The sequence below is a fragment of the Plutella xylostella genome, chromosome 27 (assembly GCF_932276165.1).
Source record: "Plutella xylostella chromosome 27, ilPluXylo3.1, whole genome shotgun sequence".
Lineage (NCBI taxonomy): Eukaryota > Metazoa > Arthropoda > Insecta > Lepidoptera > Plutellidae > Plutella > Plutella xylostella.
Genome location: NC_064007.1, coordinates 3,186,244 through 3,206,337, shown reverse-complemented (window position 1 = coordinate 3,206,337; position 20,094 = coordinate 3,186,244). Strand labels below are relative to the sequence as shown.

Below are 20,094 nucleotides of genomic sequence, written 5' to 3'. Positions count from 1 at the left end.
AAGACCAATATAATATATATTTTTCTGTAAATGTAATATTTTATCACATCCTTTTTTTATTGTGTATTAATTAAGATTTATTTGTGTTTAAAAGTGAAATAATTTTATATTTTTTATACTATCTGAATATATGTTAAATATGTAAATTTTTAGGTAAATAAACGATTTTTATTAAAAATTAATATTGTTATTTTATTTTTTTATGTAATATTTTATCACATATTTTTTTTTGGTGTATTAATTAAGATTTATTTGTGTTTAAAAGTGTTTTTTTTTTAATTTTATTTTTTACTATCTGAATATATACTAAATATGTAAATTTTTTGTAAATAAATGATTTTAATTGAATAACTAATTTGGTTTTACTTATTAATAGTCTTTAGCATCCATCAAACAACAAAAATAATTTTGGCCGCGTAGATCGTTCAAATACCCCTATGTGCACAGTACGTGCTATCACTTTGTGGAATGATCTTCCTTCAAAAATCCGACAAGCACCAACTCTGGAAACCTTTAAGAGAATGGTGAAGGAACACTACCTTAAATCAACTGTTTAGCTGTTATCAGATCATTAAATATGTATTAAAAATCATGTATGTAGGTATAATATGTATGATATGTATGTGTATGTATATGATGTATGTATGTATATATGTGTTTGTATATATTTATATATGTATTATATTGTATATAATTGTGTATTATAATACATGTAGTAGGCGTATGTACTTGTGTGTATTTTTTATTTATTTTTTGCTTATATTTAGTGTGTAGTTAGATAATAATAACTTAAATTATACTATGTATATTCCTTGAGTAAGTACACTGAACCCCTTTTATATCTCTAGTCCATCCATCCAAAGGTTGTCTGGAAGAGATCGCTATAAGCGATAAGACCGCCTTTTGTACCCTAGTTAAGTGTCTATGTAAAATTGTTAATCATTTCTTGGTGTACAAATAAAGAGTACTCTATCTATCTATCTATCTAAATATTGTAGACGCGTCATTAAGCCTTATCCGTTTAGAAGTAGGTAATTTGGTGATTTATTTACTGGAACTTATTTATTGCTCGTGGGTGCATGTAATATTAGCAGAATATGTCTGAGGCTTACACGTGGCTTTTAAGTTCAGCTTCGGAAGTACGTAATCTCTTTACTTTATCAGATAACATTTGCTCGAGGATTTGTGAGTAGGAATTATCATTGGAAGGAAACTTCGGCGTGGAAATAAATCTTATAAGTACCTGCTGCTGCTACACGGGTTTGTTATGCACATAGAAAAGTGTCATTAAGCCTTATCCGTTTAGAAGTAGGTAATTTGGTGATTTATTTACTGGAACTTATTTATTGCTCGTGGGTGCATGTAATATTAGCAGAATATGTCTGAGGCTTACACGTGGCTTTTAAGTTCAGCTTCGGAAGTACGTAATCTCTTTACTTTATCAGATAACATTTGCTCGAGGATTTGTGAGTAGGAATTATCATTGGAAGGAAACTTCGGCGTCGAAATAAATCTTATAAGTACCTGCTGCTGCTACACGGGTTTGTTATGCACATAGAAAAGTGTCACTATATCGCGATTCGCCCTAAATACGGCGCTGTGATTGGTGGAACGCGCTTTAAACGATTTTATCGATTTCGATAATAGATCCGTGCCGCGGCAGGTGATAGGTCAAATAAAAGATAATGTTCGTAAGAATTGAAAAAAAAAGTGGATTTATTACAAAAATACAGGTACATCCGCTTCGAATCCCGACTGCGGCCAATAGTAAAATATCGACTTGACAACTTATCTGACAGTCTTTTACCGAATCTACTGTGTTTAACCTACCTATAATTTAAAAATAATTTAATAATAATAAAAAAAACGACTACAAAAATCACTAAAGGGTCAGAAATACTCGTAATTAAATTTTGAGATCAATTCTATGTGACACTACCAAACTACCTAAGCAGGTACTTTCTTTGTTGATTTTGGTGCGATGAAAAATTTATCCGAATCATTATGGCACCACCTTTTACTACACCCATTTTTTTATTCAGAACCGAAAGTGACATAAACAAGCTAGAGCAATATAGGTCACAGATCTCCAGGCGGATCCGCGACACCTGGAAGCGGAAATCTAGACCTGGATGTGCGCCAAACTACCTATGTCTTCCAATTGGCTAGATTAGATTAGGTACTCTGAAACTTCTGCAGTTGGTTATTTCACTTACATCTGTATACTATAACGGTAAAAGTGGAGGTAGTTTTTGACCTTTTTGAAGTCAAAATGACTGGAGTATATTTATGTATGCAAATTAAATCATAGTGACAGAAGATTATCCCTAAACGGAAACGGAACGGCGAATAATAAAATAAATAAGTTTAAATAACATTAAAACAGGCCTCAAGTAAAATCTACCCGTAATTTTAGCTTGTCTAAATTTTATCGTATAATTGTACAATGTTAAAATAACACAACCTTGTTTAGATACATAAATTATACGCAGAAGTTGCTTGCCTGGCGGACAAGAAAAACAATCACCTGTATTTCAGAAACCGCTATTATTGTTGGAATGAAAGTTCAATAAGGCACAAAACATTTCAATTTAACCACTGAGATATAAATATATCTACTATGTATACTTTTACCCTTGAACTTTGCTTCACGTTCAAAGATTTTCCCGTGGGGACAAAGGGATCGAAAGTAAACTCAGGTTCAAACTGTAACAATTTTAGTAAAATGACATAGGTAATTATGGTACCATCATAGTTTTAGCAATCAACATCAGTTCCTAAGCGCTGCAGTATGAAATAACTTAAGACGATGTTTGATAGTTTAGCTAGTAACTATACAAATAGTACTATGTTGGTTGGCAGCGCCTAAAGATTACTCATACGCCATCGCCAATGTGGTACGGTAGCAAAAGTCTTTGAGTATATTATTACACCCAAAATCAAAATCTCGACTCAACAACGTACTCCAGTCGATATAAAACCAATCAACCTTCGACCAAATTCCACCAATTAACCGCCAACCACCCATAATTACTGCTATCAATAGCCGACACTCAGACTAATTTACTCTTTGCGCTAAAAATTAAAAAAAAACTCGTCATATTTTTTAAAAACGTTACGTATCTGGGTCGGCGGTGCGCGCACTGGAGCGCACTAATCAACTCCGTGCAGCTGAATGGAGCCTCCCCCCACTTTTACCCCCAGCCGAAGTGGGGGGCGACCTATTTGACAAACTACCACCGTTTAGTACGGAGCCGAGGGTGAAGAATTGCTGTGGTCCGCCGGAATAAGTTGCTGTTGTGTGGAGAGTAATTTGAAGATAACGTTTCAAAAGTTATTTAGTAAATTTTAAGTTGTTAATTTAAATTCGAGGAAGTAGGAAAAAAAATCCACTAAAACCTCGGTATTAAATTAACTCTATAAGGGCCAACTTACTCGTAGTAACAAATAAGTTTAACTAATTTTCCATCAGAAAAATCGACATCGACACTGTAAAGTACCATTAAATTGTATTTGTACCCTACATGACTTCTGCACTCCTACTGCAAGTAGTCGGACTTCTACAGATAGTATAGAGTTTATAAAAAAAAATACAAAGCGTCCCGTTTGCGGGTTTCAAACTTTGGCGAGCGTCCAGAGCAGCCTTGTATTTCCGGGGAATCTTCTTTATACACTGAAATTTGTCCTGACATCAATTTTAAACCCTAACACAGGGCATAAGAGCTGGATTTAAGAAAAGTTAAACACAGATTGAAGGGTTTTGTAAAATCATCTCTCTTGCTAAAGTTTAGGACTTAAATTAGGTTGCATTTTGAGAACAAAAATAACGAAATGGGTCAGCCATAGCCATGTGAGCGGTATCGGTTGGCGTGTTACAAAAGGGCTCTTATTTTATTAATAACTTTCCTCAATTTTGCAAGTACTGCTGGCGACTTCTAGTTATGAAAACAACGTTACTGGATGAGAAATAGGTGTTAGTGTTACATAATGTAAGAAATTGTATTACGTATAAATGGTGTTGCACAAAGGGACTGGGAAAGCTTATCGAATTAAAAAAAATCGTAGAATTAAAATTGCTCTAGGAATATTTAGGATGACCCTTAGATAACTGTAGAATTCAAAATAATATGATATGCTCATATCTTTCACTGTAGAAGCGGTAGTCTCAGTATCGGTAGAAAAAATTACAAGCAACTCACAATTTTATTACTGCCACAGCAGCTATTACTACAAAAAGTATTGACATAACCGTGGTTGTACATATTTTTTTTTAACTTTCAAACGAAATCTTGCACATACGTTAACGATAGCAATTGTGGTAGCACGATTTAGTTATAACATAGCAATTTGAGCAAACTATTGAAGATGTGCAACTACATGGACTCGTCCATTCACCAATAACGATGTCATGATGTGCAGAATACACTCTGTACTAATGACAAGAAAGCTAAAATTTAACAACGAACGTTTTCTCTTTAACTAAGCAAATTGCTAATACGAGTTGCACAATAAGTGTAGCCATTGGAAATTTTGGAGCTTCAATATAATTTGTCAAATTATCTATTAAATAGAATGCTTTTAAAAGCAAACTAAACTGTACATCCGAAGATATACCTATCAATGACTTACTGATCATTATCACATCATATATAATATAATATAATATGTGGGGACATCTCACACACGGCCATCCGACCCCAAGCTAGGCAGAACCTGTGTTATGGGTGTCGGACAGCTGATATATCTACACAAATACATAGATAGATAGATACTAAATATAAATATCAACACCCAAGACCCGAGTACAAATATCTGTCTTTAAACAAATATCTGCCCCAGCCGGGAATCGAACCCGGGACCTTCGGCATAGCAGTCAGGGCCACTAACCACTACGCCATTCGACCGTCAATATATATACTAATAATTAACAAAATAATTTATTTTAGATCATAAAATAAGCAGACGGCATTATTGCTAAAAGCCGGGATGGCTTCTTTAGTAAATGCCGTATAACTTATCATTCGAAGATTGAATTGCATAACTCTATATGTCGTACTTAAGTGGCTATTAATTATGAATTCACTGATAACTGGTTGTTAAATTATCGATACTATAACTAATTAATTACACTAAATTGTAGTATTGTAGACCCTTGACATACTTAGGGTCAGCGATATTAACTACTGGCATTGCTCTAGATATTGGTTTATAATATGCAAATCTTACAAATCAACAAAATGCAATTGAATATTCGAGCGGTAAAGTATGATTAGAACGTCGTTGGTTCTTACAAATAACTGTAGACAGTACCTACCCAGTATACCGAATTTAAATGAACTACATACTTATGTGTTGGGGCTGGTTTTTCAATGGGCAGATAAACGTTATCTGAGGAATAAGTCTGATGCTGTCACATCTGAATATTTATATTAGACAGTGACAGCAACAATTTTATTAACGTTTATCTGACCATTGAAAAGTCTAGATATAAACCTAAAGTAGTTACTATTTTGATTATCGAACCGGTACACATCGAGCAGCACTTTTCTTTTTAAACACGGCGGTGCCTGCCAGTATTAAACATTTTATTGTGAGCGTCCAACCATGTAGGTTTCCACCGAAACGTCATAAAAACTCTTTGGAAGCTCCACTCACCCGTAGCTAGGGTTCTGACAGAACCACGAGCGCGTCAGCTTGGCGGCCTCTAGAAGGACTCCCCCGAGGTCACCGATCCTCATTCCAGTGCAGCAGCAGCCATCACCCTCGCGCTCCACCAGAGCCTCCTTCAGCTCGGTCGCAGCCACCTTGAATTACTACCACTGCTTGCTATTGGTCAACGTGATACGGCGGCATTCCGCGATTGGTCCAAACTTGGAGTATCGATGCACTGATTGGTTGGTTTCTGTTTCTGTTGTTTTTGCACTATATTTTGGGCACTTTCTTGTTTGTTATTGTAAGGTCTATAGTCACAATGGAAAGTTACAGACGCACAGTGGTTAATTGCCTTTTACGGCCACTTGAGTGAGTTTTACGGTGACTGTAAAGCAATTTTCTGATTAATCTCAGTCCGGCTGCACGTGGCTTCGCTTTACAATGAATGTAGTTGTGTTACTGTATTCTATGACAAGGAAACAGAATGTTAAACGAAGATTCTAAGATGATTTATAATAACAAGGTCAAGAAACAGTGTTGAATTCCGTGAAGAAAAGGCGACAAATTTGCGAATAACTAAAAAAACCAACAAAACCATGACAGATGAATTCTCCCATATTTTTTAACAAAATTTATGATATTATAACTTTTTTTTATACTTACAAAGGAACAAAAGTTTGCTATGGCTCCATTAAGCACTAATAGCGACAAAAACAAGTAATTACAAAAATCATACTCGTAAAAGAGATCATACTTCGAACGACTTAAAAACCCATTAGAATAATAATATGATATTAGAAACCATACGACAATAAGCTTTAGATTTACGACAATGACAAAGCAAATGTCATTTGCATAAAGACTGAAATCAGCCGGATCTATACGAGAAACATGGCGACAATTAGACCACAACTAAGCTATGCGAGATTAGTATGATCAGATTGATCAGTGACCAAATAGAGGGTCCACCCTAACCAGGAGGGTTATTCTATACTGACGAAAAACTAACGAATGAGAGCTGTCGTGCAATCAAAAATATGGCTCTAGTACACTCACGGGCAATGAAAAGGTTCCACTGAGAAAAACACCAAATTACTCCTAAACGACAAATACTACCATAAGAGCATCAGGAGATTACCAACTAAATTCAGTAATATTTTGTTCAAACTTAAAATTAAGTGTTTGGAAAAATCGGGGTCGTTTGGTGTCGACATTTTGTGAGTGGAACTTTTTCATTGCCCGTGAGTGTATTTTGTCACCGACACGCTATATAAGAAACAGAAGAAGTTACCAAATAGATCAGCCAGAAAATATTTTCGTCCTGCCCAATGTCACAGAAAAATAATATGAATGAATACACGTGTTTAAGTAATTGCACAATAAATCGTAATGAATAGTAGTAAAACATCAAACAAGCAATATCTATTGTAACTTCGGATTTATGTAAATTAACATTGAAGTTTTCTATCAACATAAATACTGTGAGGTTTTTTTTAAAAAAACAACATACTGGTTGATATTACCTACATAAGTTTTATATTATTTGAAAAGGATTTGAGGTTTTTTGATAGTATTTATAATTATATAACATTATCATGAAATGCTTGAACTTCACAAACATTGGGTGTCCGCTAATCTCAGTTTAAAATTTCAGGTAAGATGAAACGTCTGCCGTCCTTCTATTTAACAGTTAAAATTATACCTACCAGCTGTAATTAGGTACTAGTTTTAGGATTTACTCTTCAGACTTCGTTATTATAGGAAAAAAGGAAGAAGTTTAGAAACTATGTATTATTATGAGTGAAATATAAAACTTTATCATTTCACGAATCACTTAGATGGCATGGATTTTTTATCATCATAGGAATAAATCTTGTAGGTACATCATGTTATCATGTTACAACGAGATAGGTATTACAACATTGACTTAGCAAACTAGCAACTATTACATCACATTCGAATCTAAAATTAGACTTTTAACTTCAGTATTAAAATCTGCAAGGTAATCCGCGACAAAAACAATTTGTCATTCGCTAAGAAAAACCACGAATGATGTATGGTAAAAAAAAAAGTCTTTGAGGAAGACGTTCATACAAATTCCCATACAGCCAGTGACAAATGAATGTTTTCTGACTGATGGTGTCTTCAGACAAAGTTGGCACAAAGATGCCGATACAAAAACTGAACAAGACTCTTCATTATTCAAACGAAACTGTATAATAAAAGATTGGCTAGAGAAATGTTCCAGACAATACAATAAAATAAGACATTGCATTTATTTGTAGCTATATATCAGCTAAAAGGTTTCTAGTACTAAGGTTTGTAGAATAGTTTTATTTATTAGCTCATATATTTTTGCGACCACGTAACAATATTTCATTTGATTAACGTTAGCTCAACATTACTGCTAGCTTACATCCACCGAACCGCCATTAACAATCCTCAAGGTAAGCTTGTCGGTATCGTACGTATCGGACCAAATGGATTTTCATAAATGTAAGATGGTAAACATGTCGATATCTCAGCAAGAATCAATAGGTGTATCCATAAAAGCGGACAGATACCTACACACAGGAGAAAGCAATCGGCATAATAACATAGTCACCGGCGCGTGGCAAGAGAACCGCTATACGTAGAACAGCTACAGGATGTTCAAAAAGGGTATGGGTAAGTATAGAATAGCTACAGGGTGTTGTAAAAAGGTATAGGTAGTAAGTAGCAAGGGTAGCACCCTGTATAACGCGGTCTACTCATCCGTTTTTGAAGTTCATAGTATTATTGCATCGATGGGAAACCACAGTATCGCATTCGGGTGTTATAATGAGGTGTTAAAATTTCAAATATTCTGATAATTGACCGTTTGCGGTTACCTATTGGTTACAAATTTAAATTATATTTTATGTAAAATTCATATTGGTTTCCCACTGAGATTTTAACGATTGGGGAACAATTTTCTATTTAAGTTCACTAGATCATCATTATTTATCAAAATCTAACATCATAATATCCTAGCAACATAGATTATCATTATAATCATCTTTTACGCAAGTAAAATATTAAAAAGATAATGTGTAAGAACAAAAGAGGAAAATTAAGCAACGATTAAGTATAATTAACCAATCATCTAACAGTATTCATAACTCATATAAAATACAAAATTACGAGAATCAATAAACATAAACAAAAAAATATATCATTAAAATTGATCATAAACAAAACCGTACTCGTTGATAGGCATATAACATTGTAAGGGATGTCACTAAATATGACGAAAAATCTATGTCACGAAGAGCCACGACTGAGGGATCAGATGTCTTCGTTGTAGAATGTACTACACTGAAACGATCTAATATCAACTGATACCATAATACGGTACCTAAGTCTTGGACACAGTATGTATGTTATGTAGCGCACAATACGTAGAATTTCCTTTCCTTGGAAATAAAATTCAGTACGTAACTTAAAAAAGAAGACAAAGAAGTTATATGCAAGTAACATTTCTCACCGACTGTCAAAAATGCTCGCGCAATTCTGGTTTTCATTTCCCTCGAGTCGCCCTGTAACTTAGACATGGTTCTAGCTGTGAGCATGATCGCTCCTAATCCCCAACTTTATAACCTGTGGCGCGCCAGCCCATTTACTTTGTCACAACAACAACGGGGAGAAATGACGACATCTCACTTTAACACTCCTTTACGACTACTAAAAGGCTATTTTTGTGTCACTCATTTCTTGTGTTTAGAATTTAGGAACACGAAATCGAGGCTCTGTTTTCTTATTTTTATCGGGTTTTCTACTTCTTGAACTACATTTTGACTGTATAGGGTTTACTGTGGGAGTTCCGGGTTAATAAAAAAGGAGTGTCAAAAAAGATAAGTGATCATATCATCATACCTAAAATATTTTATCAAATCGGTTCAGTACCTGCTTACTTTTTAAGTTATACACAGTATTCACAAATACATAAAATACCGCAATTTTAATATTCGCATGGTTTGCATTCGCATCCATATAATAAAACGGAGTGGAAATATTCATTCACAGCGACAGTCAGCTGATCTCGTGATTCTCGTGGCTAATAAATAAACGGCCTTGTTCGCCCACTTCCCTGTCGCGGTTCGATGCCTGGCCGAGCCTGAACTATAATTGAAGATATTTATGCATTATTCAATATGGTAATATTCAGTATTTCAGAATATGAAGTCATTGTTCATTTTATTGAATGAATGAATGCACCCCATCAGCCAGGAGTTACCCTGTACTACGGAATACGCCGCGCCTACTGGGAGGCGCTCAGTTTTTAAATATTATTAATTCACTATTTCAGAATATGAAGTCATTGTTAATTTTATTTACATTTAAATAGATAGATTGAATAATCTTAATTTTTACACCAATAATAATAATAGGTAATAAAGTAAAAATAATTCTTAATTCATATTATTTGCATTTATATAAATTCTTATTTACTTCAGTGTGGCAATTCTTCTTATTTACTTATGCTAAAACCTAAAGCCATTGAGAGGTACAAAGAGGAGATACTAAGTACTATATGTAAACATTTATGGCCTCTTATTCTTCAATGGAAAAATACTCTGTGCTAGTGTTTATTATTTTTATTGAATGATCTATCGGAGGTCAATAGAGTGTTATTGCTGTTGCGTGATCCACAATGAAAAAGTCGGTGTCAATAATTATAGACATATTTATTACATGTACTAGAAAAGTTTAAGAAGAACCTACGTACGTAGGTATATATACTATTTTAAAAGGTTAAACTAGAATAAATAAACTCCCAAAACAGAAATGATACGTGATAAATTTTGTCATAATATAGCCAAAATGTAGTGTTTTACGGTTTTACATGGCAGAACCGAAGATCCAGTAGTGGTTTTAAAAATTAATAACACCCGTTTAATCTCTAAAGTAAAACTTACTGTTTAGCAATTAGGTAATTGAACGCCGCCGGTAAAACTAAAAGTAAATTAGCAGAATCGATCCAGGCACAGCCTTGACGACCAATCAAGGCTCTCTTCTCTCTACATAATCAGAAACTAGCCAGAGACGTCGCGGCCTAACACTAGACCAGGCCAAACAAAAACAAAACTTAAAACCTTATACCACAACACCTATATTTCCTCGATACTACCTCTAACACTTTAATAACATTTCAACTTGGTCGGACTATACACAACTATACGGACTACATTTCAACTTGGCCGGACTATACGATAGATTTCAATTTGCTTTGCAGCATATGCATTTAGATTTCATCTTGATTTTAGACTTTAAAGCCGGACAGCAAGGTTTAAATTGCTGTGTTTTGAAGTCGTTTACCAAACCACTCAAAACCATATGGCAGTATCGACTGGACTCGTTGGAAAGGTATTAAACGTTTGTGACCAGCCGTGTAATTAAAAAATGTTGTACCTATACCTATACATCAATACTACACTCACGGGCAATGAAAAGTTCCACTGAGAAAACCACCAAATTACTTCTAAACAGAAAAGGCTAGTTTATTGTCGTCTTCTGCAACATTTAAGTACATTTAACTAAGCATCAGGATATAACCAACTAAAATCGGTGGAAAAAATTGGGGTTATTTGTTGTCGGCATTTTGTGAGTGGAACTTTTTCATTGCCCTTGCCCGGCAGTGTAACAGTCGTTTCAGGAAAAAAACATGCTTCAGTAATATTCTCTGATCTGAAGAGCGCTTAAATAACATAGTAAACATAATTAAAGACATGATACCGACATCTTTGAAAATTACGAACAATCTAATATAATATGTTCCAACGATATCAAAACCAAATATCTGTATTTACCATATCAATGTTGCCTCATCAATCTGTTTTTGCAAGCAGCAGTAACGTCTCAATTTAAAACTAATCACCTACGTAATAAGGTTCACATGATATGACAACAGAGTCTATTTGCACAGATTCAGACGAAATGGTAGCATTGTCACGGAAACTCTGCTGGTAAGGTTATCGATAAATTCGCCAATAAAGGGAATACGAGCCGTATTAAATAGACGGAAGGTTTATTTTCGAGAGATTTTATTCACGGCTAAATAACGTTGACTCATGTAAACGAAAATTCTACTGAGAAAATAAATGGTTTCCGACCGTAATGAATGCTGAAAATTCATAATATACCTCGATCCGTTACGAAAATTCTCATTTGAATTCTGAAAAATACTTAATATGTATGCAGTGTCTACACAAAGTGTTATGATTGTACAGGGTGTTAAAAAAGTCCAGGGTACAGTCGATTTAGTCAAAAATATACATACTCTATACGTATATTATTGGACTTTCTTTTACTCTAAAGTCGAATGTATCGTTGCGTCACACTATCGCGGCCAGTAGGTACTAACTTTATCGTCCAAAGGGGCTAGCACGAGGCACAATTAAGACCTGACAAATTTCTCGGTCGTGCTTGCTCTTGAGGCTGCGCGATGCGAAACTTTTGTCACATCTTAATAGCGCCCTGTGCTAGCTATTCTACAGTACCTACAGTTAAACAACAAAATGACGACCGAATGGTGTAGTAGTTAGTGACCCTATGCTGCTATGTCGAAGGTCCCGGGTTCGATTTCCGGCTGGCGCAGGTATTTGTTTAAAGACAGATATTTGTACTCGGGTCTTGGGTGTTGATATTTATATTTAGTATGTATATATCTATGTATTAGTGTAGATATATCAGCTGTCCGACACCCATAACACAGGTTCTGCCTAGCTTGGGGTCGGGTTGCCGTGTGTGAGATGTCCCCACATATAAAAAAACGATATATGCCTACAAAGCGGCAGATACATTACAATTTATTAGATATCCCGCAGATGACGTGCGAAGGCTCTCTCCGTGGCAAGTAGAGCGGGACGGGGCACGCACGCTGCGCACGCGCCTACGCACGCCATCATTATAATGAGACATATATAAAGGTATATAAAGGTACATGAACTGAATATTGCTGTTTATATTGACGCTTTAAGTTAAATAAAAAAAAATGAAATTTAAAATATTGAAATACTGTTTTAGGGTGATTTTAGGTATTTTTTTGACATTTGTTTTTTATACAATAATTATTTACCACAGGTACACCTATACATACTGTAATAGTAAATTCATTAATTGAAACATAAGAGTATTAGCCATGGTTCTCTGGATCATCGACCGATTTTGCCTTTGGGGACACGTGTTTTCAGATTATATACACCTGTTAAAGCCGTTTTTAATCCGACGGCCTCCCACGTTTACCTTTTCATGGTCTCTCCTGAAGAGACACACGAGAACTAGCACACGTGCAGTATAATATCTAGTAGTAATCTAGTAGATAATAAATATGGGCTGTGAACACTGTAATAACGTTTGCTCGGCAGACTTAACAGCGATGTAGCAATTATGTTTTCTGCAATTTTCCACTACTTTATACACTCAGCAGAGCTACTGATCTGTGAACTATTTGCAAGAAAAAAAAATTCATTGAACGATTTAAACATACACTATAAAAAAACGTGCTAACTATTTCCGCCCTCACTTACTAGATTTTTCAACCAAATATTAATAGAATAGAACTATGAGTCGCTTTTATAAATTAAAACAGGCAGATTAAAATTCTTTGTCCTCCATCTTTAGGCCTTAGATACGAGCTGTATGAGTGGTACGGAGTTGAGTCAGAAAACCTTCAAAACTAATAAGGAGCCAGCACTAGATAGGCATACAAATGAACTTTAAGTAATTATTGATATTGTGACATAAGGTTTTTCCCCTTTGAATGTTTCGTCATGATCATGAGCACTCCTCAGAAACCTTTCAAAATCTATTCCAGATCTCTTCTTAGTGAAAGAAAAATGAGAAAATATACCTAAAGCGGAGCTACAGAATAAAATCGATCTTGAACTTAAAAACAAGGATACGACAATCCAGTGTATTGGAGACAATAAAGTAAAGGTAACTTCATTATTAATTGCTACGCTTAAATGCGAAGGTTAAGAGCCCTTTGGCATACCAAATAAAGTAAAATACCCTTTCAGTAGTTACCGCAATCACTGAACGTCAACAAAATCGACTCGAAATCTACTTTTTGGAGACTTCACAACTAAGGGTCTAGACTAGTCTAGAGTTCTAGACAGACGGACCGCATTTCAATTGCAATCCAACTGCAAATTGCAGTTCAGGTGCAGTTGACACGACTGCCGATTGCAATTCAATTGCAGTCGACGTGCAGTCGTCGTGCGAACTTCGGACTTCGAGTTTGGTTTGCAGTTCTTTTGCAGTCGTGTCAACTGCATTCAGACTGCACCTGAAGTGCAATTTGCAGTTGAAATGCGGTCCGTCTGTCTAGACCCTAAAATGTTGTTCGACCAAAAATTACAAGAATCTATACATCATGGGTAAAGTGCATAAGATATTAATCTGTAGGTTTAGACTTTAGTCTGTTCGCTGATGATGTCATAGATAGTTCATCCCAGTCATCCTATGACCTAACCAGCTGGATTCTCTTTGTCTATGTATATTATTGTATATGTATAATAAGTTTTTTATAAACATGCATGTCTATGGTGTACACCTATACTTACCTATATAAATTAAAATGAGGTAACTTCTTTGTGTTACGCTTTATGTAACTATGTAGGTAACAGTTTACACTAGCCATCAAAGAGGGCGAAAGAATGCTGAGACTTTTTACAACCAGCTCTTATCCCAAGTAATAATAGGTTTTTAACGTTGTAACTATTTTTAATTAAATCTTTTAATTACTTTTTGTTGGGAAAAAATAATGCCGTCTAGGTGCACACATTGCAACATTCCATAAATTCCATTCTACCTATGTTTTAAGTAGGTACAATTATGATATTTGCTACTGACTACGTAAAAATGTATTCCTGAAAACGGTTTGATAGTAACCAAATTGCGGACGGTATTTTTTCTTGGTTTTTGTATGTACTTATCCCAAAACGGCGATATGGTTTGCAACCTATCACGTGAGTACAAATGTGCTGCGAAAAGTAAGTGGCTCGATTTGTGAACCACCTCTGACTACATTCGGGGATTACATTCGTGAGTGCATATGTATGTATGTATGTATGTTTTTGTATGTGACACACCATCTAGTACGTTTAATAAATGCAAGAGATGCTAATAGAACACAAGCCTTAGTTTAAACATAAGATCAAAAGTATCTTAGAAGCGCGATGAATGTACGTGCGTCTGCGCACTGAGAGGTGCAACGTTTGTCTACGCAGCACGTGGGCTGGTTTATTTATAACGTGTAAAGTAAATATGTACTTTATTTGCGGTAAGAAGTTGCACATGAGTTGATTCTCTTGAAGGCTGCCTTCTGGTAGTTTGAACGCACTAAAAAAATAATTGATATTATGGGTTCCTAATAATAATAACCCCATCAACAGGACGACCGAATGGCGTAGTGGTTAGTGACCCTGACTACTGAGCCGATGGTCCCAGGTTCGATCCCCGGCTGGGGCAGATATTTGTTTAAACACAGATATTTGTTCTCGGGTCTTGGATGTGCCCGTAAAATGGCAATAGGCCCGCCCCCTATTACATTGGGACTAACATAACACTCTGGCGAAAAGTGGGTGCAGCAATGCACCTCTGCCTACCCCGCAAGGGAGTACATTAGTACAAGGCGTGAGTGCGTGTGTGTGTGTGTGAAATGCCACAAAACATAACATATCATGGTTGGAGTTAACATAAAAGATAGATATTGCCGCTAAAAATCTATTTAATCAATGTATGTAGCTAGCTTTTGTGGTAAGGGGACAAACAAGTGAAGAATCCGCCAAAGTATAAAAAAAACTGTTTTAAACCGGCCCAGTTACCCAATTTGCCGAATGTGCTTTATAAAAGCACCACGAGCATTGCTTATCTAAAATGGTAAGATTGCGCATAATCTTTGTTTAGCGTGTGATTTTTTAAAACTGTAACTAGCTCCAGCGCCTTTGCTCTAATTATTGTGGGACTAACGACTAAGTTATCATTTTCGTTTTGGCTTTTTAGGGTTTTAATTTGTGTTTTAATTTGTGCAGTACTTAAGTATCTTTTTAATTTGTAATTAGTTTAATGGGTCTGTGTTGTGTTGCAAATTACGATACCTCACTTTTATTTTATTAGGTTTCATCTGATTCATATTGTCAGATTCCTCTAAGAACGCTAGGATTCCAAAAAAGTTTTTTAAATCTGAACATCTCTGAAGAGAACTAAACTTAAAAACTAAACACCAAGGTACCAAATACCTGTGAGCAATCTGATCATCATTGATAAACAAAAACCTAATGAATTTATTACATTTAATGGCCTCATAAATTGAATCTCTCAAGTAGATTAATAAACCACGCCGACACAAACATTGACGAAGATGAAAACTCATAAATCAATCAGCGACCGACATTTCGTAACCAAAACTGGACCAGAACGATGTAAGCAAAACACTTACAATCGTTTATTTATATTTATGTTTTCTAAAAAAAATATTATCGTTGGGGATAAAATAGTTAATATAAGGTATGTATCTATTACTATCTATGGTAGATGTGTACCTATAGAGGCCTGATGGCGTTAAAGATATTATCATATTTATGATCTGGGCTCTCTTACCATGGCATAATAATATAGGTAACCATGAATGATTTATTTTTATTAGATTTAGGTATGTATAAGAAATTTAAGTACAAGTATACCTTAATTATCACCTGAGCACGGTGGTGAAAACAAACATTATATTTCAAGCTATTTTTAGCTGTGGTTATGCATATTATCTACATACTTATCAAGTAGAAATCTTAAATCTTAAATGTCTAGTACTGATTCTGAAAGCAACACGTTAAAACTGAAAACCTACAATTCTAACGATAATTCACAACACTACATACCTATCTACATGTATACCTGTCTCTCTCCCTCAAGTTGACAAACAGTTGCGAAAGACGCGTGCGACAGTACGGAAAGAACTCTTAAGTCGGATGGGAACCATTATGGATTAGGGAGATATGGCAAAATAGTAGATATACCTACAAGATATGAAGTTTTAGGCCGTACATTGTGCCCATTTGATAGTGAGATACAATACCTAAAGGATTTATTTTTTATTTGTATTAAGATTATTTTGATAATAAAGAATTTGGATTGTCTGGTTGTCTGACTTTGACTGATCTGTAAACAAGATTGAAATTTAGCCTAATTGTGAAACAGGGTGCACTACTGCATATTATAATGACACAATTAGTTAATACATAAAATTAAAAGTGGTACGTTCTAATATTTTACCGATAGTCAACATATTATGCAGAGTAAATCTCGAAGAAAGGCGTTAAATCTCTTCCTACGATACAAGTTGCACAGATATGGGTTTCGGAGTTTCAACATTGAACCCTAAAACGAAAACAATGCATGATAATATAGTACAGTGCGATATACCAACAGTGACGCAAGCGAGGCATCACAATCTCAATTCGCTAATTAATACAGCCGATTTTTCAGCTCTACGTTGTGAAACCATACGAAGTGTCAGTTTTTACACCGATCCGGCAGGCGTCATTTTGTGAAAAAAAAAACAACAACATAGGTACGCTCTCTGAGTTTCACCTCTTTTCCTAGTCGACACTGTGACGGTATCGATGTCCAACAAAGTGCCATAAAATGGGTCACCGACTGGAGATGGGCTGATATTGACAGATCCGACATTTTCGCCGGAGAATGGGGAAATTCCAACGAAAGGATACCAGGGGGTCACTCTCTGAATCAACGAACGAACGAACAAAATCCGCACAGCGCTCCGAAGCTTGGGAAAACAAAACTGCAGCACTAACCACAACTCTAACTCATTTATTTATTTATTTATACTTTTATTGCACAATATACAGAAGTAAATATGTACAATGAGGTGGACTTAATGCTAGAAGCATTTTCTACCAGTCAACCTGCAGGAGGTACCGGGAGCAAATTGTATGGGAGTGCAAAAAAAAAAAAAACCTTACACGATTTTAGAGAGAGAAAAGAAAAAACAAATAAGTGCAACAAATAAATATAAAATCCTGCAACAATTTATACTTATGGAGTTAACTAATACATAATATATAATTCTATATGCCTATATATTAGCGTGCCGATTCCGTGACAATTATATATATATATTAGGCATATAGAATTATATTAGCGTGCCGATTCCGTGACAATTCTCGTTCGCTCGTTCGTCGATTTATACTAGAGTGACCTCCAAGTTAGGACCCTCATCCGTGGGATATGTTTCGAAGTTACGTAGAGATATTGGTCACAGAGGATTTTGTTGAGGGATTTACGTACATTATCGGCTCGGTTAGTTTTAGTTTAAGCTACTTCTTGACCCGCCCGAATATACGGGTGTTATCAGCTGATAGCTTCGAAACGGGTGGACTGAACCGAATATGTTTGTTTGTTGTTCATAGAACTGGCATGCAAATCAGTTCAGCCGTCCAAAAGATTATTTCGGAGGTGGTACCACCGCACTGTGATTTCAAAAGTGTCTCTAACGACTAACGAATTAAGAAAACACAAAGCACGATGTGGAAAAAATGTGATCTATTAATTGCGGAACGGACACACATGAATAAACATACCGTGATCTAGATCAAGATGAGTTACGGACACAAAGATCCGAAAGAATTAATATGTAGGTACATAAGACAGTATTACAATTATTCAATCATACGCATAACACGTTCTAAATCCATACCGGATTCGGCTGAGGAAGTCGGATATTCGGTATTCTAATTATGTATGAATTCTTTACATATATTTAAGATAGGCCCCGATACCTCAAACTCTGTAACCGTTTTACTAAAATTAATAATAATATTTCGGTGTTTTCTTTATAATCAATATACCTAGGTACCTACTAGTACTATACTTAAAATAGGCTATATACGTTTACTTTAACAACGTGCAATCTAATCTATGAATGGGTATCGTAAAATCGGTGCAGAATGCAGAATAGAAAACATGTTTATGCGTATAGTTAAATATCTCCATTCATGCACAGCTAGCTCCATTACTCGAATAATTGAGAAGAAAACAGGCTGCTTAAAACCAACTCCGACTGATAAGCTATACCTGCTCGCTGGAATAGCACCGCCAGCGCTTCGCAGACAGGCCGCTGCGGCCAAAGAGCGCTGGAAACAACTGAACGACTTGCGCCATCCTTTGTATGGTCATGTTCCAGTGCAGCAGCGCCTTAAATCACGCAGAAGCTTCGTCACAACCGAACCGCTGACTAACGAGACAGCGCAGGAGTTCAGGTTGAGCCGCTGGAGAGCCGATACTTCCCACTTGCGTCAGTTTGTCCAGCCAGCCGAGGAGCTGCCTGCTGGAGGGGGTGAAGAGTGGTCTGTATGGAAAACACTAAACCGCCTCCGGGCTGGCGTTGCCCGGACGAAGGACCATTTGAGGCGATGGGATATGCTCCCAGCCAATGCCAGCACTCTATGCAGTTGCGGAAGCCTCCAGACTACGTCACACATTATAGAGTGTCCTAATGCCCCAAAGTACAGCCAAGGAGACCTGATGAAGGCCAATGACCTCGCAATAAGAGTAGCAAAACACTGGAGGAAGTTAGCTTAGTGCATTTACACGATAGAAGAAGAAGAAGAAAACACATGCCTATACATTTAGAATTATCATAATAATTGCATTTACCACACCTACTCCGAAAATATCACACAATTTTAAAAATAGTTGCCGTTTGAAAACCACAACCCCGATTCTTACTCGATTCCGTTACAGATTACAGATTTTTAATTTTTAAATCCGTCCCGGATTCGATTCCCGGCTGGGGCAGATATTTGTTTAAAGCACAGATATTTGATCTCGGGTCTTGGATGTGCCCGTAAATGGCCAATAGGCCCGCCCCCTATTACATTGGGACTAACATAACACTGGCGAAAAGTGGGTGCAGCAATGCACCTCTGCCTACCCCGCAAGGGAGTACATTAGTACAAGGTTTTTTATTTTTATTTACTTACTTTTTTTTACCCGCGGTGCTAAAATAGTGGTGTAATCTGTTATCAGTTACATGTGATTACAGTGCGATGGAATGGCAGTTCCTGAACTCCGACGTTGCAATTCCAAACCGGTTCCAACACCGGGAGGTCGTATAAACGGTCATGACCTTTTAGGTCGCCCACGGCAACAGTTTCTGTCGTTATGTAGGCTTAAAGGAGGCTATTATCACAAAATATTGTAAATATTGCGGTAACAAATTGAACGCTTGTAGAATAATACGATTATTTTCATGATTTAGAAAAGTGTTTTATAGCGCTAAATGTGTTTTATCCTCGCACAAAGTATCAAGCAGGTTAAATCGGACCGCCAATGCATAAATCACAGACCAAATTGGGTTTTAATCTGTGCCCAATCGAGTTAATGGACTGTGCCAATGCTAAC

At 36.0% G+C, this 20,094-nt stretch overlaps 1 protein-coding gene across 12 annotated transcripts in view; it reads right to left on the bottom strand.

Annotated features, from left to right (window-relative positions):
- LOC119691836 (IQ motif and SEC7 domain-containing protein 1) overlaps positions 1 to 20,094 on the bottom strand; it is a 147,428-nt gene that overhangs the window by 37,874 nt on the left and 89,460 nt on the right. For 2 of the 12 annotated variants that reach the window (XM_048630963.1, XM_048630967.1), the window contains exon 2: positions 5,656 to 6,118. The exons of 6 other annotated variants lie outside the window; for them this stretch is intronic. In XM_048630963.1, the coding sequence (XP_048486920.1) occupies positions 5,656 to 5,738 (83 nt within the window). In that variant the 5' untranslated portion in view covers positions 5,739 to 6,118. The remainder of the gene's footprint in view (positions 1 to 5,655; positions 6,119 to 20,094) is intronic. 4 more of the 12 variants (XM_048630964.1, XM_048630968.1, XM_048630965.1 and 1 more) reach the window with 3 other exon arrangements.